The sequence below is a fragment of the Crassostrea angulata genome, unplaced genomic scaffold (assembly GCF_025612915.1).
Source record: "Crassostrea angulata isolate pt1a10 unplaced genomic scaffold, ASM2561291v2 HiC_scaffold_114, whole genome shotgun sequence".
Lineage (NCBI taxonomy): Eukaryota > Metazoa > Mollusca > Bivalvia > Ostreida > Ostreidae > Magallana > Magallana angulata.
The window spans coordinates 83,186-109,648 of record NW_026441669.1 but is presented as its reverse complement, the minus strand read 5'-3'; the positions used below and the strand labels follow the sequence as shown (position 1 = coordinate 109,648).

Below are 26,463 nucleotides of genomic sequence, written 5' to 3'. Positions count from 1 at the left end.
ACTATGTATCAAACCCTGACTACTATTTAGGCCGGCTCGTGCACTATGTATCAAACCCTGACTACTATTTAGGCATAGTACATGAACAACACAACACTATTATATAAATATGATATTCAATTCGATTGCTATAACATTATCTCTGTTGTAATAATGATCGACAGCTAGTCATTGAACATCGCGCTAAGCTCTTAATATTTCTTGTTTTACTTCCTCGTCACGTGATCATTGAGTCTCCGCCTTCACTACGCCACACACACACCCCTCTTCTACTTAAACTTCTAAGCAAATACATATACAGTCTGTCTACATCTGTCTTCTCAGTCGAATGAATACGTTACATTTGCTTTGTTATATCTGTTAGGCATACACATCTATACTCATAGAGTTATATAGTTTGACCTGATTGACAACACCATGATGTCCCTGTCCGGAAACTCTGTGTATCCCCACGATGTCCTCGCTGTGTGGTTATGTCTGCTGACAGTATCCCAGGCGTACGGTGAGTCTACTTTAAGTACATTTCTAAAAATCATGATATTTTTCAAATGAGGTTGGTTTGGGATACTTTACAAGGACTGAATCAAACCATTAGTTGGTAATTTAAAAGAATAAAATGTAAAAAAAAAATAAGGGCATTTTATTGAATTTCCCAGAAATTATTGTTAAAATAACAGTAGCAATACTACATTATAAAACCAATCTCCACACTCAAAGAGCATTAACATATTAACTACAAATATTTTAAAGGCTATATACTTAACGTACTTCAAAGAAATATATTGAAAAAGGAAATATCAAGTTTCTAATGTAACTTGATGTCGGGAAAAGGTCAATGGTTCGGTAGTTAGGAACAATGACAAGTAAGGGTTCTTTATCGTGCTGGCACCTACCATGATTCATGACTTAATGCTGCAACTTTTATATTTTATGTGTAAGTACTTTCCCTGATTGTACTTCATTTGAATTATATACAGACTTACTAGAAAAAAATATATGTTTAAAGCGTTTATCGAATGCATTTCATTTCATGTATGAGATCGATAGTACACTTGTCTTCCGGGGCGGGGGGGGGGGGGGGGGGGGGGGGTTTATCTTAAGACACTAATAGTTCATTGTATAAAATATAGATATATACACAGTATACACAATTTACATTAAAACAAACTCATGTAGCATTAATATATTCATAGGAATTTCTTCTTTTTTTCAACTTCAATGTTATTGTATTAGAGATTAAATTTATATTCGTATTATTTGTATATTAAAATTCTATTAGAAATGAATTTTTTATTTATAATAATTATAACATTAGTTACTAAGGTTCGTTCATCGATTGAACTACATTTGATTTTTATATATTTAAAGGTTTTGCTTGAGAAAATTGATACTTTCAAATCGTTTTAACAACTGCATTTGAATGTTCAATACATGCATACATGTTTTATAAACTATTAAAACCACGAGTTAACATCATCACAATAGTAATGTTGTTAGAACATGTGTGTTTATCTTCACAGTTAATGTCGCCCTCAACAAACCAGCGTACCTACAGTACCCATACGGAGATTACGACAGATATGACGCCAGTAACGCTGTAGACGGACGTAAATCAGACCTGAGTGGTGTTGGAGATCAATGTGCTGTATCAGATAGGAGACAAACCGCCACCTGGTGGGTGAACCTGACCACCATCCACAGCATCCACCACACCACCATCTACTTCGTGACGAACAATCAACCATTGGGTATAGTCACATTTACTGATTATCGTTATTGATAAGGTTCTGTTAAACGTAAATTCCGTTGTTGGTATTATTTGTTATGAAACTGTTTATGGGGCAGGTATAATATATCAGTGGGATATAGTCACATTTTTCCGATCATCTCATGTAAACATAAATTCCGTTGATTTTATTTATAATGAGACTGAGTAGGGAACTATTTCCGATTTTTTTTTTTCAGAATACAAAACAAAGTAACAAGTTTACCAGTGTTTTGTTCTGAGCAAGAATTTTTTTTGCAAAAAATATATGTGAAGTTTAATCCCTATCAACTGGTGAACAAAATTTAAATAACAAAACAGGTATGAATAAGGCGTTTAATAACAACGTTTATTACAGAAACGTTGTCATATTGCTTATTTTTTATTAAAAGAGTGAACATATTGGAGATTAACATTATAAAATGTATGGTTGCACAAAGTATTAAATAAATGAAAGCTCCAGAGACAAATCGTGACTGTGTGTCATTAGATAGGGCCAAGCGTCGCGGTCGGTGTTGGCACGATAAGGAAACCTTTAGTTGAAATATGCGTTTTATTTTGAGATGTGATTTTTTTTAATCGTGAATCCTTAATGCCCTGTAAAAAAGATAGATACTGTGTCTGCCCACTCCTTAACCAGGATCTGACGACAACTCAACACGAACTGTGTCAACACGGGTGAAAGGAACTCTGTCACCCCCCCCCCCCTTCCGCTCACACACTTGCAAACGTTCAGGCATTCACTAACGCTACCATAAGTTTAGGCGACAGCACACTTTTCAACTAGACAGAACTATCTGGTAAATCCCTTCTACAGTAGAGTTTTAAAAGAGTGAACAGATTTGAGATTTTCAAAATAATATTTATGGTATTAAATAAATTAAAGATCCAGAGACAAATCATAACTGTTTGTCATTACATTAGGCCAAGCGTCGTGGTCGGTGTTGGCACGATAAAGAAACCTTTAGTTGAAGTTTCATTTATCGAGAATCCTTCATGCCCTGTAAAACAAGATAGAGATTGTGTCTGTCCACTCCATATCCAGGATCTGACGAGAACTCAACACAGGTGAAAGGAACTCTGTCACCCCCCCCCCCCCCCCCGCTCACACACTTGCAAACGTTCAGGTATTCACTAACGCTGCCGTAAGTTTAGGCGACAGCACACTTTTCAACTAGACAGAACTATCAGGTGAATCCCTTCTACAGTATATAGGGTGTAGGGGCAACAAGTGAACTTTTGTATTATTGGCAGGAATACACTAACGAAACTTTTTTGTTTGTATATACGGTTTTTTTTTGTTTCATTGTTGGCCCTTTAACAAAATACTTATCTACATATATATACACTGTTGTAAAACATTGTTATCTACTATGTACTGACATCACCATTATTTATTTGACATGAATTATGTCTACATGCCCGCTTCATTTGTGCGTTAATACATTAAATGTCATCCATATATATTTGTTGACCATTACATGTTGGGAATCATTTATTGGTTCTCTATTTTTATCTAACTAACTTCTTATGGCCTTCATATTAATTTTCTTATTATTACGATACAGGTCCTTCTAATTGGCGCACTAAGAATTTCCTTGGATTCTCGGTGTACGTCTCCAATACAACAGACAGACTACAGGGAACACTGTGTTACAAGGACGACAACTTTACACTAGACACCATACCTGCTGTCTTCACCACCACCTGTCCTGTACACGGACAGTACGTCATCTACTACAACGAGAGACTACCAGGAGTTACCTACCCTAGGGATTACTCTGACACTGTTTACACTGCCCTCTGTGAAGTGGAGGTGTATGGTGAGTGTACCTTATCTTCAATTCAATATGTGCAATTAAAACATAGTATACAACATCTTTAATATTGATCTTAACTTTAGTATGTGACTGGTGTATATACCTCTGTGAAGTGGAGGTGTACGGTGGGTGTACTTTATTTTCAATTCAATATCTGTAATTAAAACATAGTACACGGTACCGTGGTTCTGCCAACATCTTTTAAATTGACTAACTTTAGTATGTGACTTGTATGCTGTGTTTTTGATCGATATAAGCGTGTTAATTTTCATGCTACAATTACCATTATTTCAAACAATTTGATTTAATTGTAGATAAATTGGACAATGATGCCATTTACATATGATGATTGTGTTTTCCCCAATAGTGTCCTCACTCATTGCTACATACAAGTTTAACATGAACCATATCAACATAGATAATTAGTACTCGATGCATATGCATTATTAAATTACCATGATGAAACACATGCCTAGTTATGCATAAGCAAAGTATGCCATTCTACTCATGAAGTAATTAAGAACTTTTTAGAAGTATAACTAAGTCAGTACCATTGCATAAATTGAAGGATGTCCTGCTACCGGATATTTTGGGTCCAACTGTTCCGTTCCCTGTACAGACGTCAACTGTCAGTACTGTCACATAGAGACGGGCACCTGTCAGGGCTGTAAACCTGGATACAAAGGTCACCGATGTGAAATCAGTAAGGCTACAGATCTGAAATTTTACGGGAAAATGGATTAAGATGTCGTATAGCTACAGTTACATTCTAATGAACATAACTACATCATATTATAAATCTTTGTGTTAGTTTTTACAGTCTGGGTAAGAATACAGTAAATTTGTAAAATAAAAAAAAGGTCAGGTTGATCATGTTCAATATAAAATTGGTTTGTATCGATAGCTTGTGAAAGGGGAACGTATGCTGCTGGCTGCAAAGAAACATGTGGACACTGCCGTGACGTAAACCAGTGCTCCATCAACAATGGGACTTGCTTAACTGGATGTGATGCTGGTTTTAAAGGAGACTTGTGTAAAACGGGTAAGTGTGAAGATAGATCAACACATTAAGTAAACGAATGTGTTTTAAGGAGTAGTATACTGATAGGGAGAGCGTAGCAGGAACTGCACATAAGATACACTATTGTCAAGTTCATAGGCGATCTCGCAACATATCATACTCATATTAAGTGCTTTTCATATCAGAATGATATTTGAAATCACATAAAAATTATCATGTCGATTTATTTACATAGAGCTATAAAACTCACGACCTACACCTTTCAAAACTGTTGAAAGAAAACTGTGCATAACATGCCAGCTGTTTTTGTATAGTTCCTTTAATAATTAAAGCTAAAGTGAAAGCTTTTGTTTTGGTTATTTCCATTCCATGCAACTATCTTTTTGTGTCCAGAAAAAGAGACCGGGTACCTCAATTTTTTAGAATGAATTGATTAAATGATTCTGTTAATTTGACATGTCCTAGCTATTTGGATAAGATTGTCGTTCTAATAAATTAACCACACGAAGTTGTATAAAATGATATGTTTATAAGTTTAAAAACTCTTTAACTTCAGATTAGAAAAAATGTATTAATACATTTATTTTTACATATTAAACTGAATTGATTTTATAGCTTGTGACAGAGGGTCGTATGGCTACGACTGCAAAGAAACATGTGGACATTGTCGTGATGTAAACCAGTGCTCCATCAACAATGGGACTTGCTTAACTGGGTGTGATGCTGGTTTTAAAGGAGACGTGTGTAAAACTAGTAAGTGTGAGGATAGATAAACACATTAAGTAAACGAATGTGTTTTAAGGAGTAGTAGACTGATATGGAGAGCGTAGCATGAACTGTACATTAGATTCATTATTGTCAACTTCATAGGCGATCTAGCCACAAATCATACTCATATTAAGTGCTTTTCATATGTTGTATAACTACAGTAACATTCTAATGAACAAAGCTATATCATATTATTATATATCTTTGTATTTGTTTTACAGGTTAGAATACAGTAACGTTTTAAAATTAAAAAAAGTTAGGTTGATCATGTTCAATATGAAATGGGTTTGTATTGATAGCTTGTGAAAGGGGAACCTATGGTGCTGGTTGCAAAGAAACATGTGGACGCTGTCGTGACGGAAACCAGTGCTCCATCAACAATGGGACTTGCTTAACTGGGTGTGATGCTGGTTTTAAAGAAGACTTGTGTAAAACAGGTAAGTGTGAAGATAGATCAACACATTAAGTAAACCAATGTGTTTTAAGGAGTAGTATACTGATAGGGAGAGCGTAGCAGGAACTGCACATAAGATGCACTATTGTCAACTTCATAGGCGATCTCGCCACATATCATACTCATATCAAGTGTTTTTCATGTCAGAATGATATTGAAATCACATAGAAATTATCATGTCGATTTATTTACATAGAGCTAATAAACTCACGACCTACACCTTTCAAAACTTTTGAAAGAAAGCTGTGCATAACATACCAGCTGTTTTTGTATAGTTCCTTTAATAATTAAAGCTAAAGTGAAAGCTTTTGTTCTGTTTATTTCCATTTCATACAACTATCTTTTTGTGTCCAGAAGAAGAGACCGGGTGCCTCAATGTTTTAAAATGAATTGATTGAATGATTCTGTCAATTTGACATGTCCTAGCTATTTGGATAAGATTGTCGTTCTAATAAATTAACCACACGAAGTTGTATAAAATGATGTGTTTATAAGTTTAAAAACTCTTTAACTTCACATTAGAAAAAATGTATTAATACAATTATTTTTACATATTAAACTGAATTGATTTTTAGCTTGTGACAGAGGGTCGTATGGCTACTCCTGCAAAGAAACATGTGGACATTGTCGTGACGTAAGCCAGTGTTCCAACGTCAATGGATGGTGTCTGACGGGATGTGACCCTGGTTATCAAGGAGACTTGTGTAAAACATGTAAGTGTTTTGTCGTATGATATACATTTAAATAAAGAAAAACATAGCTGTCATTACCTTAACATAATAATAATAATGTTGCCGTGTAATCTGATTTCTAGATCAACACTATAAATTTTCTGAATACATATTACTGCTGTTTTATCGAACTAAAGAAGAAGACGTTTGTTTGTTTGTTTGTTTTTTTTACTGTGTTTGGAAAGCAAATATGCTTTTATGATTTTAAAACATTTAAATTGAATAGCAATTCTTAACCCATAAACCTTTTGTGATTGAATGCTTTTTCGCAGCATGTGACAGAGGGTCGTATGGTTCTGAATGCAATGAAACATGTGGACATTGTCGTGACGTAGACCATTGTTCCAATATTAATGGGACGTGTTCGACAGGATGTGATGCTGACTATCAAGGAGACTTGTGTAAAACTCGTGAGTAGATATGTATTAAATATAGCATAGAAAAAATAGATATATAATACCTGTATTTTACATGTAATTAAAATGATTTAGTAGGTACTGATATTATAAATTCTGTCCATGTCAGCTTGCCCCGTTGGATATTTTGGAGAAGACTGTTCGGAGACATGTATCAACAGTTACACATGTGATGGATGTAACGATGTCAGTGGTTCATGTGATTATGGCTGCCGTCCTGGCTGGATAGGATACTTCTGTCAAAAAAGTAGGAATCTTACATACACACATATTTTCATTTAATTTTGAGATTGGAAAAAAAGAGTATCATCCATTATTATTTTTAACAGATAGGAAAACATGAATTTCATAGAAGACGAAAAAACTAAGATTTTTTTTTATTGTATTATTTGTTATTTTTTTTATTAATTTTATGGGGGGACAAACTTTAATAGGTTATTTATATTGTTTAAAAATGCTAATGGTTAAATTAAAAACAACTGTACCTAGACGTTAGTGAATTGAGTACATCAGAAGCCAATAATATGTTCTTAGGTAAGTGTTTACATTTTATTTTATTTTACAAGGGAGACAAACACAAACAGACTAACAAATTACAAACGATACATTATTATAATCATATAACATTCAAGGAACACACTCTGAATTTGCGTGAAAATAAATATTTATCGGGCTAAAATGTTATAATAAAACAATGCCAGTGTGGTGGAGTTTTTATTTTTATGTATGATGCATTACATGACCTTGAAATATTAAGTAGGTGTATACATCTGCAGCAGCTTTTTCAAAAATATGAAAACGAATATTAGACGAAAAATTCGAATAACCATTTATAATTTTGAAACTTATATGTATGCGCATTGCATGCGCATTTTTATGTGCGACATCGCGTTATTTTATGGAGAGTTCTGGTATGTATGAAACAACAGGAAATAATACACGCGATGCATCATGGGTAAGTGTTGAAACTTTGTCTGTGGAATATATGAACCAAGACCATTTCGTATTTAGTTATAAAGTAAATGTTTCATCTCTCAAATTTAAAAATCCTACAGATTTAATATGTGTAACTATTCAGTTGCAATTATCTATTTAACAAACTTAGTCAATGTTGAAGAATTAAATCTGTACCGTGATTGTTAAACCTTAAGTGTTCCTAATAATTTTAAAATAATTTTTTTTCTCTTTTACGAATTTTCAGACGTTTGAATTGCTGTTCAAATCTTGAAAACAATGATTGTGATAATGGTTTGAAAAAAAAAACAACAACAAAAACAAAAACAAAAAAAGTAAATTAATTTGAAGATTAATATCTCCTAAATTCAAGGACAGTAACCATTGGAACACTCATTAAAAAAGTTATTATAAAATATAAGCCCGATGTTTTAGTTTCTGAAGCAATATGCCATATAATTATTTTCTTCAAATAATAAAACAATAATTATATTTTTTTGAAACATATTTTCACTAATCTTCAAAATCTTGAGTTTAAATGTGGCGTGCCCATTAGTTAAGTTAAACACTTTAACGGTTAACAGACGAAGAGCCAGGTCATCATGCTTCGATGGTGCGGAATATATGTGTTAGATTATTTGTAAGATTAATAGTTTTTTTTTAAAATTATGATTGTTTTTAAAACACTGTTTGCATATAATAAGGTGGTATCATGTATTACTTCCGTCATGTTTTGTTTTTCTATAACTTCAGGTTATTTCTCCTATATATAAATATTTATATTTGGATTTAATTCATAATAGACACCCCCTGCTCAACGGAGTTTAGTTTAAAACGTGAGTACATTTTAGCATGTAAATATATCGCCTTTAATACCAAACTGGTTTTTTTTTTTACATGTATTTCACAAATTATAATGTATTTTATACATATTTGCAAGCATATTTAATTTGCAAAGTTTAAATATTGCATATATTTAGTATTTCTTTTTAATAATTCTGTTACAGAAAAAAGGAATAAATGACCTACATGAGTACCGACATTCTCTGGAGAGGTTACCTATCCAAATAGGACACTGTTGATTCCCTTAATAATATACTACGCCATACTATTCTTGTTGTATGTATGTAGCCGTAGTATGATTACGCAATAGAAACATGTATACCATGCAAAAATAGATGAGTATTGAATATAAAGAGAGAAAATGACAGATGATATACATGTACTATAGATAATTTTCTTTACAGATCGATCTAAAACAAGGCTTCACTACGTGAGTCTCAAATCTCATCACGGTGTAGGTTGGTTTATTTTTCACTGAACAGATTTGTGCATAAATAAAAATAATAACATTTCATGCACATTTATTTTGTAATAGGTGGAGTAATATCACACTTGTGTGTACGTATACTTTAATAAAATAGTTCGGAACAATTTTTGAGTTTTTTGTTGGAAATGAAATGCTTACATTTTAATCATCCTTAATGATGTGTTTAAAAGTCTGCAGAATATTTATTTATGCATACCTATGCATTATTAAAATGGAAACTTTATATGTAAATAAAAGAATATAACTAGCACTTACTTTTTTGATTATCTAAAATGCAATTTTGGTTATATTGATATTTTATTTGTTAGATCTAATGAAAACTTAATTTATTTCAGAGATAAGACGGATTCAAACCTTTCGATAGCTGAAGCAGACCTGGATTAGTGGATCGTCATTTGCTATTCCTATTTGTTCAGCATAAGACAACCGGTAGTGCATTTGACTTTTATCTTTTATGTGTCTGACATGACATGTGGTAATGAAACTTGTACGTGTCCGTCATTACCTGTGTTCAAGAAACGTGTACGTGTCCGCCATTAACCTGTGTTCAAGAAACTTCTACGTGTCTGCCATTACCTGCGTTCAAAAAACGTCTATGTTTCCGCCATTACCTGTGTTCAAGAAACGTCTATGTGTTAGCAAATACCTTTGTTCAAGAAACATGTATGTGTACGCCATTACCTTTGTTCAAGAAACTTGTATGTGTACGCCAAAACCTGTGTTCAAGAAACTTGTACATGTCCGTCATTACCTGTGTTATAGAAACGTGTACGTGTCCACCATTACATGCGTTCAAGAAACATATACATGTCTGCCATTTTCTGTGTTCAAAAAACATGTACATGCCTGACATTACCTGTGTCTGAGAAACTACGTCCGCCGTTTAGGATGCATCATACAATTTTTGCATCTGACATAACTTGTGTATAGATACTTAATGGAATGAAAAATTAGTTCTTTTCAAAAACGTTTTACTATGTTGTAATTTTAAGTGGATTACATTGTACAACGTTTTTTTTTTTTTTTTTTTTTTTAAACAAACAAGTTTGCAAATATTATGTTTTATTATGTTGTTTTATATTTTACCTGGAGAGTTTTAAACATTTACATTAAATTTCAATGAAAAGCTTACCTTTTTATTGATCTGGTATTTATTTTGTTGACTGATTGAAAGTTAATATTTTCACGTCCCGTTGATTATCGCAGGAGCTTATGGTTCCGCAATTAGAATATTATTTAAACAATAAAATGCTTTTTTAGGTACTTTATATGAAACCACACCGAATCATTAGAAAAACAAAGAATTTTTTTTTAATATTTACGTCTTTCTTTTAACAAATTTAGAAATGTATTGTAAAAAGTATATCTACATGTCAGTAAAATAAGCTAAATCACATAAACTGTTGATGTACATCGGTACATTAGCTAACAAAAAAACCCGGCCAAACCGCCTCCAATGGAAATTCGAGTTTTACATTATCATGAACATTTCGTGCAGTCCGAGATTGTTGCTTGATTGCTGAAGGTTTTGATCAATCGATAAAACTGGGCGTGAAAACTTAAGTCCTTTCAATTTCTACAGATTTATTACAATACACTTCCTTACGAAACAAAGGAAATCATCATTAATGGGTGAAAATATGAACACATATTTACCATCTACCGAGTATGATTAATTTTATTTAAAAGGTGTATAGTTTTAACCAAATACAGACCTTTTGAATTAAATGTCTACAATGATCTCAAAACAAACCTCTGGCTTTGTGTTAAATAAATATCCCTGTGTCTATGGACCCATTTAAATCACTGCTTACTAAATCACTGCGTTTCCTGTTTAAAAAAATCAACAAACAGAACTCTTTTACGCCTTTTAAGGATGTTTGAACTAACAATTACGTGTACATGCAGTATATAAAAATTGTAATTTTTAGAAGGTAAAAAAAAAGAAATCACCACAGGGAGATTATCAAGATATATACATTTAAATTTAAAACCAAATAAATAAATGCAAAGTAATCCTCCTCAAAATGTGTTGATATTGTGCATTTACAGTCATTGAATTTATTATAAAGTATCTCAGGGAAATGATTTAAGATCATCACTTTCTATCAAAGTCGAATGAAAAACCGAAACAAAGGATTCCGACCCCTTTTGGCAAATACAATCTATTCCTCTCACCCCCCCCCCCCTTTCTCGAAAAACACTTCCACCCCCTTGGCGTGCAAGAAAAACGAACCCTTTCGCTTTGTTACACCCTGTAGCAATGGTGCCGTTACAGTATCAGACAGAACCTACACTGGTTCCCCATCATCCAAATGAGTATTGACTTCAATCAAACAATAAATGTCGATTATGAAACAAGAACAAGGTGATGCCAGAGGATACGGGAGCTTCCCTCTGTAATCAAAGTGACGTACCCTCTGTATTCACGGCGATGTACAGAACAAGGTAATATCAAGGACAACCTCTGTAATTACGGTGATGTACCCTCTGTAATCGCGGTGATGTTCCCTCTGTAATCACGTTAATGTACCCCCTGTATCCACGATGATTTACCCTTTGTAACCACGGTGATTGACCCTGTGTAAATACGATGATGTACCCTCTATAATAACGGCCATGTACAGAGCAAGGGCATATCAATGATAACCTCTGTAATCATGGGGATAAAAAGAGCAAGGGCATATCAAGGACAACCTCTGAAAGCATCGCGATGTACAGATCAAGGTCGTAGAAGGACAACCTTTTTAATCATTGTGATGTACTCTCTGTAATCATGGTGTGGACCCTCTGTAATCACGTTGATGGTCCCTCTGTAACCAAGGTGATTTACCTTCTGTAAACACGGGTAATGTATCCTGTGTAATCACGGTGATTGTCTTTTTGTAATTACGATGATGGTCCCTCTGTAATCATGGTGATGGTCCCTTTGTAATCTAAGTGATGTATCATCTGTAACCACGTAAATATACCCTCCTTAAACACGGTGATATACCCTCTGTAACAACGGTAATTTACCCTCTGTAATCACGTCGATGTACCCTCTGTAATGACGGTGATACACTCTCTGTAACTACGGTAATGTACCTTCTGTAATCATTGCGATGTACAGAGCAAGGGCATATCAAGGACAACCTCTATTATCATGGCGATGTAAAGTACAAGGGCATATCAAGGACAATCTCTGTTAGCAGGGTGTGTACCCTCTGTAATCAAGGTGATGTACTCTCTGTAATCAATGTGAGTACCCTCTGTAGTCACGTTGATGGTTCCTCTGTAACCACGGTGATGCACCCTCTGTAACCACGTTGATGGCCCCTCTGTAACCATGGTGATGCACCCTCTGTAATCACGGTGATGTACCCTCTGTAATCACGGTGATGGTCCCTTTGTAATCACGTTGATGTACTCTCTTTAATCACGGTGATAGTCCCTCTGAAATCACGGTAATGTACCCTCTGTAATCATGGCGATGTACAGAGCAAGGGCATATCAGGGACAACCTCTGTAATCACGGTGATGTACCCTCTGTAAACACGGTGATGTACCTCTGTAAACACGGTGATGTACCCTTCGTAATCACAGCAATGTACAAACCAAGGGCATATCAAGGACAATATCTGTAATCACGGCGATGTACAGAGCAAGGGCATATCAAAGACAAACTCTGTAATCATGGCGATGTACAGTACAAGGGCATATCGATGACACTCTCTGTAATCACGGTGATGTACCCTCTGTGTTCACGGTGCTGTAATCTCTGTAATCACGTTGATGTATCTTCTGTAATCAGGGCGATGTACAGAGTAAGGGCATATCAAGGACAACCTCTGTAATCATGGCGATGTACAAAGCAAGGGCATATCAGGGACAACCTGATAACTTTGCAAGGTTTCTGCGTCATTAAACCTCCGCTTAATTGTCAAATCTTATAACAAATGAAATATGATTTTTGCAGTTGATAATTTCATAAACGAAACGTGCATATTTAAATAATAATTGCATTTTTGTATATTAAGATGCAAATCAAAGTCCAATATTCCCACCGAAGGATATAAATAAGGATATGCAAGCACTTACAATCGTTATCTAAAAAGTCTGTGGGGGAGCTAGGGGTGCTTTATCCAAAACATCTTGACAAGCAATTAAAAAAAGGGAAATCTAAAATCTCTCAAAATCCTTATTCGATTCAACTAGAAATCCTTATTTTCCTAAGTATTTGCTGCAAAAAAAATAGGGGGAGGCAGCCACCCCCTCTCCTTATTGATACAACATGCCTATGATGTGTACACATGGTGTGCTCTAGAGTATTCGCATTACCCGGCAGCAAGGCTCGCTGTGAATACTGATTAAAGTATAATAAAAAGAAAATATATTGAACATTCATAAAATTGCTTGTTTCTGTCATTTTCGTATAAAAAACCTTCTGCACGAAAAAAAAAAAAGTTTCGTCCCTAAACTTGTTTGTTTCCCAAATTAAAGGTGGATTTTCTTTCTGAATGTTGTGTTGATATAAAATGATAATCTTTCCGTTATGTTTAAATTTACACCACCAACCCCGTGGTAAAAAAATGAAACTTGATAAAACATCAAAATCACACCCCAATCATATTTTGTAGATCATACAGGTACTGCAAAAAAATGTTGACCCTAACCCTAACCCTGAAATTGGGTTTTAAAATGTAATTTTTCGGCCTCTAAATGACCCCCAGGACAAAATTGCAATTTCAAAAACTTATTGCACATCTATACGACTTCCTTAAACATATTCCAAGAGATGATTTTTCTACTGTTGAAAATGTAAGATAAGTTCGGGAAATCATTTTTTTCTTGTAAAAAAACGTCAATTTTTACGAAGTATTTGCCCCTTAGAACTACCACTGATGTGTTGTCTATTGTTGAAATTATAGAATGAATTTAACGAAGCTGTTTGTTTTAAACACGTCATTTTTAAGCGGGTTTTCCAACGGAAAAATCTGGTTATCAAAATGGTGAAAATAAAAGTTGTTCCTTTGCAGATCAATTGGACTTATCAAAGGTGTGCATATTGCTAGGAATTTTATTTCTGAAGAGTCATAAATATAAAAAAAACCAGCTGTTGAACTTAGTCATTGTTTGGCGAAATATTGCATATTTGGTACCTCTTTTGTGCGGATGAGATTCTCCTACAGTTTTCAAGGTAGGCAGTTGTTCTTTTGCAGATTAATTGGACATATGTCAGAAGTGTGCATATTGCTAGGGTTTGATTTCTGATAATTTATGAACAAAACTAACTGTTGAACTTAGTCATTTTTTGGCAAAGTATTGCACATTAAGTACTTCCATCTCCCTGGAAAGGTAGTGTTAATCAATTCAGGGTTGACAAATGGATTATAGATAATGCTCACACAAATAAACCGGTTTGCTGTCACATTGTATAACTGTTTGGCTTATTTAATTCATAAACATTGAAAAATCACTTCATTTCGTTTCAGCGGCCTGCTGGAGCTCTGTACACTTGTACATAAACCATAAAATGTTCGGTAGTCAAATAATGACTATTAAAATTTATTGTAGAAAATACATCACGTGTTTGATTTCAATAAATGGCGCAAAATTGATACAGGTAAAGCCATATACAGTTATAATATATCAAATACACAGATCGATTGGAAACATAAACTCATCAATTTTGAAAACAAACCTGGATATCTTTACAAGTTGAATATTATTGTTGTTGATATATATATATATATATATATATATATATATATATATATATATATATATATATATATATATATATATATATATATATATATAAAAATATATATATTAAACAACAAATTATTCTTGCTTCATTGCAACTAAAAATATTGATACGTTTTATGACAAAGTGTTTGGTACATAAGGAGAGGCGAAATTTATTATAGCACATTTCTTGAAAGCAGTCGAAATGAATGGAGTCCAAGGGACCCTGTTTTTCTCCCTTGTTAATCCATTGATCTCGATGACCGAGTGCATATGTAAGTATCAGTTTTGTCTGAGCTGCTTTTTCTCGTAGTATAGCACAATTTCTCACCCAACGGTGTAAAAACAAGTAGTAGTCCATCAGACATTTATAAATTTAAAGATTATGTTCCCATCGACACCTGGTCAGGCTGAATTTGAGTGATTTTAAATTTAAAGAATTTAAATGGTAAACTAAAGAACATTCTTGTTGGAATTTTTTATTGAATAACGACAATGTAATAGTAATGTACTAGATAGTGTTTAGAACTTTTAGATTTACAAACCTGTTTCTTTTAACTACAGGCAAACGGTTGTAATTTTTGCAAAATTTGATCATTGGCCGAAAAAATTGTATCGTTACCATATTATTTACAGATGATAAACAAAAGCATAAGTGCTTCCAATACAAAACATTCCACATGAACGGTCGTGAATAAACACAACACAGTATACTCCACAAGATATTCTTGTTATATAACGTACTCAAAAAAATATCGCATAAAAGACCCGTTTGAAAACAAAATAATGCAATTGCAACCGGTTAAAAAGCTGCTAGCGTTGTTCTGTGGAGCTTGATTTATACATATTTTCCAACTTCATCGTCACATGAGCAAAATATTTTCAGTACGCATCGACTCACAAGGATTTATGAGTTTATTCTCTCATTATCAACAGGAAATATAATTCTCGTCATTTAATACATATGCTTGTCTGTTTATTATTTCTCCAGATAATCTCACCTCCAAGAGACCAACATGGCAAATGCCAAGCATCAGCATCTATCCTTCAGAGAGAGTCGTAGATAATCAGAAGTCTAACCGCTCGGCGGCCGGTAACCAATGTGCTTTTTCTGACGGGACACCACACGGCGCCATTTGAATGGTGGACCTCCAGTCTATTCAAGTTATAAACAACGTAATGATTTATTATAGGACAGAAGACATAACATGGAGTAATACTTCGTTTATTCTTAATTTGATCGTATGTATTTTAACCAAACGACGAGATATGTTTGAAGAGATCTATTCCCTTAAGGTGGTGACACTCGATCCCCTTCAAAGTGAAAATTTCACCAACTGTTTTTCCTTTCGTTTTAGGAATAATTTGTAGTGCGAACAGTTTGTATTAATATCATTAAGCATAAACAATATCGTTATGTGAAATTTTGTTTAAATGTGCTAATTCTATTTTTAGAAAACAGCGTTTATGCAAGCAGATTCTTGGGGTTTTCTCTCTATGTCTCCAACACAACGAAAAAAGAAGATGGAATCCTCTGTTTCCATGATACTGCTTATAATGCCGGATCCATACCAAGTTCTATGAATATCAGTTGTCCAGTTAGTGGGCGCTACGTGATATACTACAACACAAGGGAGGGTAATATATCTCATATCCCGACCTATTCCCCAGAGGCGTACATAGAACTCTGTGAGGTGGAGGTATATGGTAAGCTCATGTATGTAAAATGTTGTTCTTGAACACTTGTTTTCTAACTAAGAGTTCGTGGCACAGATGTATATGTTGTAAATCAGGCTTAGCTGAAGTGACAACTATTATTTTATAATTGTACCAAGTTTACTAATACATGCGTAGATATTTTACGGTCCCTAATTAATTAGCAGTTTCCAGCGTTTTAACTGAAATATTACTACATAAACAACAGATGTAAAAGAAATTTCATTTACGCAAAGTTTGTTATGTATCAATTTTTGTAATAAGGCAATAAGCATAAAATCTACAGGAATATTTAATAGTACAAAAACCTTTAAAATGTTCATGAATTCATTCAATTTTCAAAAACTTCTGTTTAAATTTACCCCTATAAGATAATTGCAAAACAATTTCTCAATAATAAGAAGGAGAAAAAACCAAATATATTTGTCGTAATACTTCTATAAACAATTCTTTCTTAAAGGATATGACACAATATTGTTTTCGAAAACATGGTATATGTTTGTTTATTGTTCATATTCACAATTACTCAAGTTAAATCGTCTACTTCTTTCATCCATACACAGATAATATCTAAAAAGCCTAAGTAACCATGATATTTACAAGACTTTTTTTCTAATGCACTAGGTCATTATGTTATATAAATAAAAACAATTTTGATGAAAAATTTAAAATACATTATCACGACCCTGAACATAGCTGTCAACAATAACGATTTTACAATAAGGTGAAGATACAAAGCCCCTCTTACAATTGAGATCAAAACAACATAGAAATGATATTGATCCTCGATACCTCTTAACTGTTGCAAACTTATTTATTTTGTTTTCATCCTATAAGGTTGCCCGGTTCTCGGTTACAAAGGTCAATTGTGTAATGAACCTTGTCCAGAAAACTGCCAACACTGTCACTTATATAGCGGGGAATGTCTTGGAGCCTGCAACCCAGGCTTTTATGGGAACCAATGCAAATTCTACAATAGAAGTAAGATTTATCTGCACTTTGAAAAATATATATATATATAACAAATGGTACTGTTCACTTGTTAAATAAAAGCGGTAAAAGGTACTGTTTAATATCTTAACTGTTTACATGTTTCTTCTAGTTAATATTAGTTTAACAAGATTATTCTTTACAATGTAGATAATGTGTGAACCATATATAGTAGATACTTGTGTGAACCATATATAGTAGATACTTTTTTAAAGAAATATATCCTTAAAGGGGAAAGTTCACGGTTGTTTTTTCTTCTATTTTCATTATGTACAATGCTTTAGTAATGCATTTTTACTAATCAATCGAGCGTTGTAAACATTAATAAAAATATATGAATTTTGCACAAAATCGTAAACATGCTTTATTTTAAGATACGTGTTTCTCTTCCTTAAAGAACTGACTATACATTGTCACTCACTAAACGTTAATAATTCATAAAGATATTCATAATTCTCATTTGATTTAAGAACGCTTGCGTCCTAACCTTATCCGCCCTAATGATTTATTTTGTTTGTTTCTGACCTGTTTTTGCTTCGAAAACCTGGCACTTAATAAACCAACATACCAATCGTCGACTTATGTACATTCAACTAAAAGTGAAAACGCTGTTGACGGACTCAAAAGTGACTCCAGCACTGATTCAGGCCACTGTTCGTACACCGCGTTGTTACAACCCTACGCTTTATGGAGAGTAGATTTAATGCAGCAACGTTACATCGAGAGGATAACCCTCTACCCCATGACTTCAAACCTTAATTGGAGTTAGCAAACTGAATATAAAACAAATACGTACAATGAGTGTTAATTAGAATTTTTAAAAAATAAATTCGAATAAAAATTTAAGCCGATTATAAACAAGTTGTAGTAAACATACCATACCTTTAGTTTTAAATACATTATTTTAAAGAAAAACAATACAGTGTATTTCAAAAGACTAATGTTAATAAATTCGATGAAATATTTTACAACCATACGTTGTAATAAAACAAATAAATGCAAATTATATAATATAAAACTAGAAACGAAAAATGAAAAATGTACTGATAAAGAAAGAGTATATTATGAACATACAACTTATTGTTCCTTTGTTTTATCATAGCTGAAAGTAACCCGAACACGGAGAAACTTCTTGGATACTCCTTGGTAGTTTCAAACACAACAGACCGTAACAAAGGTGTCGTCTGCTACAAAGACACGCACCATACAAAATGGACAATACCGGCTTCGTTCGATATAAGGTGTCCTGTGATTGGTCAATATGTTATGTACTACAACGAACGACTCCCAGGATCTACATATCCAGCAGGTTACAGCCAGCATGCCCAGTTTGCTGTATGTGAGATCGAAGTTTATGGTAAATTTCATTTTAATTATTTTAAACAGGAGCTCTTTTTGTTTTTCTCAGTACTCAAATTTATTTTTTTTTTAAATTCATTGCATGTAAAAATGACACAGAGTCTACAATTTAACCAAAAACTATGTTTATACTTTTAAGCTGCGTTTATTATACAAATTTTATGTTTTCAAATGTCCAATTGGCTGCGTTCGGTTGATTGATGGAAATTTTTTAAAAATTGCATCATCTTTCATATTTCTATTATATATGTATTGTTGCTAAGTGGTTTTTTATTTAAACTATTGAAAATGCAAAACAACGGCATTAAGAATTATGAATATGACAATACAGGTTATGAGAAAAACAACCAAAAAACCAAACAAACAAAAAAAAAACCGTGATAAAATAACCCCAATAATTGTAACAAAACTTATGATTAAAAATTGCAGTAATGTACAGCCACATTATTTCTAACCTTGCGTAATATGTCTGGTTATTTACTTCTGTTTGGAGGTTGTCCAATACCCGAGTTTACCGGCCTGAGTTGTAATGTGCCTTGCTTGAAGATGTGCCGAAATTGTAAGTTAATATTTTGCAGATAAGTGGCTATTACATTATTTATTCTTCCTTGGATGAAAAAAATGGTTCTACCCTAGCATTGCAACATGCTACTGCGGAATTATGACATGTTTCAGAAAGGTTGATTTTGTTGTTTACCTACAATACAATCCAGTATAATACTGAGTCTAGATGTTGATATTCAGATCTGGAAAATCTTGCCGTCTTAAAACCTACGTGGCAGTCTTTAATAAACTTGCCTACTTCAGTGTCAGGCAATGCGGTTGATAACAAGAAGACTATACGGACCGCTGACGGAGGCCAGTGTACATCAACTCTACCGTCGACTGAAGCCTCGTGGGGCGTCAATCTGGGAGGAATGCATTGGATAGATCACATTCTCATCTATTTTAGGACAGATGACAAGCCTTGGGGTTAGTTGTTATGTAAAGATTTGTAACAAACATTACAACTTACCAATTTCCGACTTAATATCAATTGCAATGACCCGTGGAATACATGTACATTAAAAGCTATAGATTCAATTTATTGTATGATTTTATAAGTCCGAAACAAATACACTATTGACCAAATATGAATGTAGCAGGTAATTGTGATTGTTAGGATTAAATTAAGGAAAACTTGAAATATAGTAAAAATTTATCAATACAGGACTGAGGTGGATGTAATATGCGGCATTCATATAGAAATGGGTGTCACTTTTGTAGATGAACACAACGAACTCCGAGGTATGCCACTTGGCTTCTACTTATACATCTCAAACACTTCCAGCACACTTAACGCTGTCCTATGTTTCCACGAACATGCACACACAATTCACACTCTTCCTGATGTGATGAATGTAAGCTGCCCGTACTATGGACAATATATCATCTATCGTGTTGAACGGAAAGCAGGGGTTACTTATCCTACAAGTTACTCCGAGCATGCACTTGCAGACTTGTGTGAAGTGGAAGTTTACGGTAAGGGATATATTTGTGATTAATCGAAGTAGGTAACAACATATGGCATGGTTAGTCAATGTCAATTTCGCAGAACCTACAAAAAACATTGTCTTCAAATGAAAACTTTTTTGTTATTTCAAACTTTGCAGTGTCTTATAAAAAAGCCCGCACACATTGTATTATATTACCTTGACCGGTGACCCATCGTTTCTATAGTAGACCTGATTAGGTGATTAGACAAAGACTTGGACTGAAAAGATTCAGTTATTGTTACAAATGACAGAGTGCATTTGAAAAACTGTATTTTAATGAAAATTAAGTCCATATCAAACAAACCACAATATAGTGAAGGTAGACAGTATAATCAAACTATTTCTATATAAAAACTTCATATTTCATTAAAAAAATAAAGATTAAAGATAAAAAAAGCCACGCTTACATGTACTTTGTTCAGTATCAGGCTGTCCTACCCCGGTCGTCGAATTTCCGCAATGCAGTCGTAATTGACCTGAAAACTGTGAACAGTGCTATCCAGAAACAGGGGTCTGCAAAAAATGTCATGAAGGGTACAAAGGCATGGCGTGTCAACTTGGTAAGTAAAACCCGATATCTTTGATGTATCTCTTACTTTGTTTGTCGAGCAAAACTGACTGTGGACACATGATTTCCAACGTATGATATAACTATACAGATGCTCGGCATGGTGCTTGGTTTAAAAAACAACTTTTGAATGATCAAACCTTAGGCTAGAAAGCAATCTTTTTAACACATAAACAAAATACTCCAGTTTTTTTTTCAGTTTACAATCCCAAAAAGTGCTATTAATTAAGGAAACAACAAGCAAACTTTGATAGTCTAATGTAAAATAAATAACTGTATTTAAGGAATGAAGAATCTTTTTTGAGCATTATGAGGTTATAATATTATTCAAAGAATGATTCCTTTTTTATGCTTAAAAATTAAGCATTTATACGATTAAATATTGGACTATTGCACATTAATGTGATTTTCATTTATTTTTAATATGCAATAGTCCAATTGCAACCCGATAATACGTCATTTAAATTTATTGGACTGAATATTACAAAATCTATTTATTGTGTTATCACAGAAAGAGACACTGAAAAATGAAAACATTTTTTTAATAGTGTGTCATGCTGCTGCAACCATAACAGTATCTCCAAGCTCTGTAGTTACCGGTACTAATAACGGAGCCATATATTCAGCCGGAGGGCTAACACTACCGTCTGACGGAGAGCTCCATGTGGCGTCTATCTATCTTTCTTTGTCAGAACAGTCTTCAGATCTGTCCTACTTGTATATGTCCATTGTTAATGCTGTAAAATTCAGTGTGTTGTTTTTGTCGGACGAGACGGGGTACACTGAGGTAGGGTTATATACACCTTGTTGTTTATTGTTTTACCTTTCGATTTTATGAGGTATTATTACCAGTAGATATCGTGTTTTAGTTTATGACTTGAATTAGTTGGATATATCAAGTTTTCAATATACTCCCTCACATTCTTGTGAACCTAATAGCACCCATTTATGGTGACCTGACGATTAATTATATGTAATAAACACAATTATAGGGTTTTTTTAAATAGAACGATTGATTCTATGCCAAAAAAAAAGTTACGGGTTTTTTTATGAACATTTACAATTGATTTGAAACAATTAATTATTCGTCTTTACACCTTTACCTAGCAGGATTTTTAATCACATATTTTGTGTATATTACCCCACGCAACAGAACTGCATGCGTAGTTTTATGAGTTTATTTTGTAATATGTACATAATTTGTTAGTAATGCCTTCTGAAATATTAACCATTAATTTCTGTCTTATTTGCAGTTTGATCGGGCGGTCGTAGGTCCTTTCCGTGAACGGTTCACTGCACGTGCTAAATTCAACTCTAAAACTCACGCAATCCGCATAAAAGTTCAATACAAACAGTTGTTAACCATATCCGATCTGAAACTTCATTTACGAACATGTTATCTAAATACGGTAAGTATGTGAACCAAACGATCAATATATCGGTGATTCAGAATTGTAAACCAAGAGCAAAAATAGAAATATAGAAAAAAAAGAGCTAAAAAAGAGTATTTAAGAAACACAATTGGAAAGATACAGAAATGTATTCTAATGTGTCTGTTTCTTTGTATTACAGACGAACAGCCATGGGCTGAATTAAGGAGAAAATCGACAACATAATATGGAGAACAGCAATAATATTATCTGGAAATACGATGTGAAGAACTATTAAAACTAACATTTAATGAATTAAGCTCTTCAGTCATTTTTTTATGTCTGTTATGCATTGCACCAATTTATCATCAATTGATAACTTGTGTCCTAAGAGACAAAAGTGTTGCGTTTAACATTGACTAGTAGTTATATTATAAAAATAGTTATATTTTTCAGCGTACTTAAAAGGTTAAAATAAAATAGTTTGAAATGGCAGTTATGGTTAATTAACCTTACTGATCATCAGAAAAATATAAATTAGTTTATAATTTTTAATGTGTTTTTTGTAATTGTTCAATATTATCATAAAGTGCTTTCAAATTGCACAAAGTTGCACTGCTATATATTTTATCACTCTTCTGTTAATATACAGTGTATAATATGCACCTTAGTCAATATTTATGGATAAACACTCCATTAAAAAGTGCAGATAAGAAAAGTACTCCTCTTTATGGTTTTTAGCTTACCTTGTCCCGATGTCAGCAAGTTTCATAAAGTCAATCCTTATCCCCAAGTATTGTGTTGCCATTAAAGTTATTAATTTTTCTTTAAATAATTTGAATTGGAAACTGAGTTGAGTGATTTCTACAAAGCAGCGGGTCTGAGCATTTTTGCCAGCGTCTGTTTATTTGTGCATAATATTTTTTTTATTCTTACATCCTTTTTTTTACCAAAAATGTTCAGTAAAGAGTCTTTATATTTGAAAGACAGTACATTTATCCTCCGAATAAAAGATATTTAAGATTTTTAACACACTGAAATATCACATGCCCAACCCTCCATCTGTTAAAAATCATAACAAACTTGATGGTATATTATGTAAAACAAATTTAATAAAAATAGAAATGTATGTAACACAATAATTGGTAATTGTGTAGAATTGAGATTTTCATCATTTAAATTGGAATGCACACCCTTTTCATAAAATGGAAGCGAGACACATTTAAGCGTAGACCTTGGACTATGATATCAATATATCAGGTTGAGTATACCACTTAAATCAGAAAAGTATGAATTTTAACAAATAGAGGGTTGGGCATGTGATATTTCAGAATAAAACTTTATGCAGGAGATCAATTATATAACACATACACATAATCAGGAAGGAAGATTAATGTTAAATATTTCATTTTATTCAATAAATCATTGATGTTGTCTTTTTGAAATACACACAAAACGTCTAATAGCATGCATGCATCGAGACCAATTAGCAATTTGATATACTAGTATGCAACAGGTCTCGTCTATATTTGAGCTTTGATGAAGAAACAACAATATAAATTATGCGTAAATTACAGTAACGCTTAGAATGTAGATACAATAGCAAGTTTTGCCCTTTGTGGCATTTGTAAATTATGATACGCAATTTGTTGTATCGTCTTTACTTTATAAGTAAAAAACAATAAATCATACTAAACACAATCTCCAAAATATATAAAATGAAATTTTGGTCAAATTCTTATTTTCTGTTTTTATTATCTACAATGTCTTAGGAATGCATTTCTAATGATCAAATTAAATTTGAGAGTCAGTCGTAGAGTTATATACAAGATACAAAGAGCATAATTCTTTGTCATGTAAACAACGCAGCAATGTTAAGGCGTCCCGATGCTAAAATACTGCTGGAAAACGATATTATTTGAATCATTGCAAAAATACTTGGACCGGGAGTATTTCTTAAAATTTGTGTTACATTTATGACACCGATGTTAAGCATAATATTTGATGCATTTTTGTGACGCCATGTGTACTTTTTAATCACATGACGGGCGAATCCTAATATTGCAAATGATCTATTTAAATCGCATCGGCGCAGGTGATTAATGACATTAAATCATACATAATTTTAAGAAAAATCCTTTGTTAAGTTATATACTTTGAAGTTCTTGCTTGGGAAAGAAATATATATTTTGTTTATTGAAGATATTGTTGAAACATTCCACAAAATCATCAAAATAATGTACATTTTTACTAATCAAAAGCGATTTACAGAACATTGGGGTTAATCCGTAGGTTTCCTAAGCACTTTTCACATTGGTACTTATACTCTCTACCAATTTTGCGTAAAATATTCGAACATTGTATTGATCTTTCACCTGTGCCAAGCTGGTTTTACGTGCATTTAAATTTATTCATTCAGTTGTTTACATGTACCAGGGGGAGTCTCCAAACCAATAGTTTATAGATAGTCATTTACTTAAGACGAAGCTTTAAAACTTCCGATTATTTGATACTGGTTTTTAATATGTATGAATTTTGCACGTCTAGCATTAACGGTATCATCTATGTTAAGGGAACATGCAGTATTATACTGGTTTGATATAATTCATTTTTTATGTTAAGATACATTCTCTGAGAACTATCGACAGGAATGCAGATCGTGACGTCGAAGTTAATTATGACTTCATATCGTATGAAGTACAGACAAGTGACTTTCTACATATCGCTGTAAAATCCATCGGGAAGCCTTGACATGCCCACGAAGGCTCGTGTCCTGTTTTTGTTAAATTATGTACATTATACCAGTAAAAATCTATTGAGGCTGTTTTGTATATCGTTTTATTCAATTTAAGCATAAATGAACAGTTTGTAATGTTGAGCACATTTATTTTAGTATAAAACTGGAAATTTCACTTCAACACTCAAAAGGTCAACAAAAGCTTTCTTTATATAGCAAAGAACTGTAAGCTCTGTAACTCGCTTATAACCAACGAAATACACTTAAATTCTTGGTTGACTATGAAACATGCCTTAGTGAAGAATTCTAAACATTAGAATAGTAAAAATAATGTTTTACCAAAATCCTGACCATGCCCTTTCAATGAATTTGATCAAGCAATCATCTGTTTCCGGTAAAATTTGTGTAATTGTTTTAAAAAATCAAAATGGATTCATTATCACAACTTTTTGAGTGTGAATTGCCTCTTGCATAGACTTTTTCATGAAAATTATTTTGGCAAATCGATGATCAATGATTTTGTTTTGCAAGTGTCCTTATTATATTTTTTTTTCAAAACAACAATTAGAAGAAATAATGTGCTAGATTGCACTTGCATATACCTCATTATAAAAAAGAAATAGAAATAATCTTCCATAACATACGAAAAGATCAGCTGATTTATTATCACGTTTCAAGTGTTGTTCTTTGTTGTTTTTTACTTTTTTTTTCTCAAATTGTGCAAAATCAGTATTTTGTTTACTATTTGCTTTATTATTTTTTAATAAAAAAAATGGTAGAAAAACCATGATAACAGACATCAATTATATGTTAAAAGGACATGTATAATTTAATGTTTTTTTGTACTGAGTTGTTGTTTACATGAAAGTTTGATATTAAAGTGCACATGAATATTCAAAAAGCATGCGTCCGTTTCATGTCAATTTTTTAAAATTCGAAACAACTATGATTTTAAATACATGTAGTTTGTTTTCATATGTTGTTTACTAATAAAAATATTGTTATGAACTATGTTGGTATGTGGTACCTATATAAAAGAAAAAAGTCTTTAAAATGGTACAGTAATTTCGTGTGTTATGAAGAAACGTAAGAGAAAAAAAGATTGTATAATTTCATTTCGACATAGAAAACTGAAACTGAAATAGTTTTAAATAGTTTTCGTGAAAATAATCCAGATATTTGCAAAAGAATAATGATAC

At 33.0% G+C, this 26,463-nt stretch overlaps 1 protein-coding gene and 1 pseudogene across 1 annotated transcript; both read left to right on the top strand.

The window, feature by feature from the left end:
* Positions 1 to 298: 298 nt before the first annotated feature.
* LOC128169290 (cell death abnormality protein 1-like) lies at positions 299 to 10,289 on the top strand. Its single transcript, XM_052835446.1, has 13 exons — positions 299 to 502; positions 1,521 to 1,748; positions 3,334 to 3,588; positions 4,154 to 4,288; positions 4,490 to 4,627; positions 5,222 to 5,359; positions 5,674 to 5,811; positions 6,404 to 6,541; positions 6,832 to 6,969; positions 7,085 to 8,765; positions 8,937 to 9,052; positions 9,177 to 9,230; positions 9,595 to 10,289. Exons 1-10 carry the CDS (start codon positions 418 to 420, stop codon positions 7,255 to 7,257), a joined length of 1,566 nt encoding a protein of 521 aa, XP_052691406.1. The 5' UTR covers positions 299 to 417; the 3' UTR covers positions 7,258 to 8,765; positions 8,937 to 9,052; positions 9,177 to 9,230; positions 9,595 to 10,289.
* Positions 10,290 to 16,569: 6,280 nt separating this feature from the next.
* LOC128169287 (uncharacterized) lies at positions 16,570 to 22,842 on the top strand (annotated as a pseudogene).
* Positions 22,843 to 26,463: the final 3,621 nt, after the last annotated feature.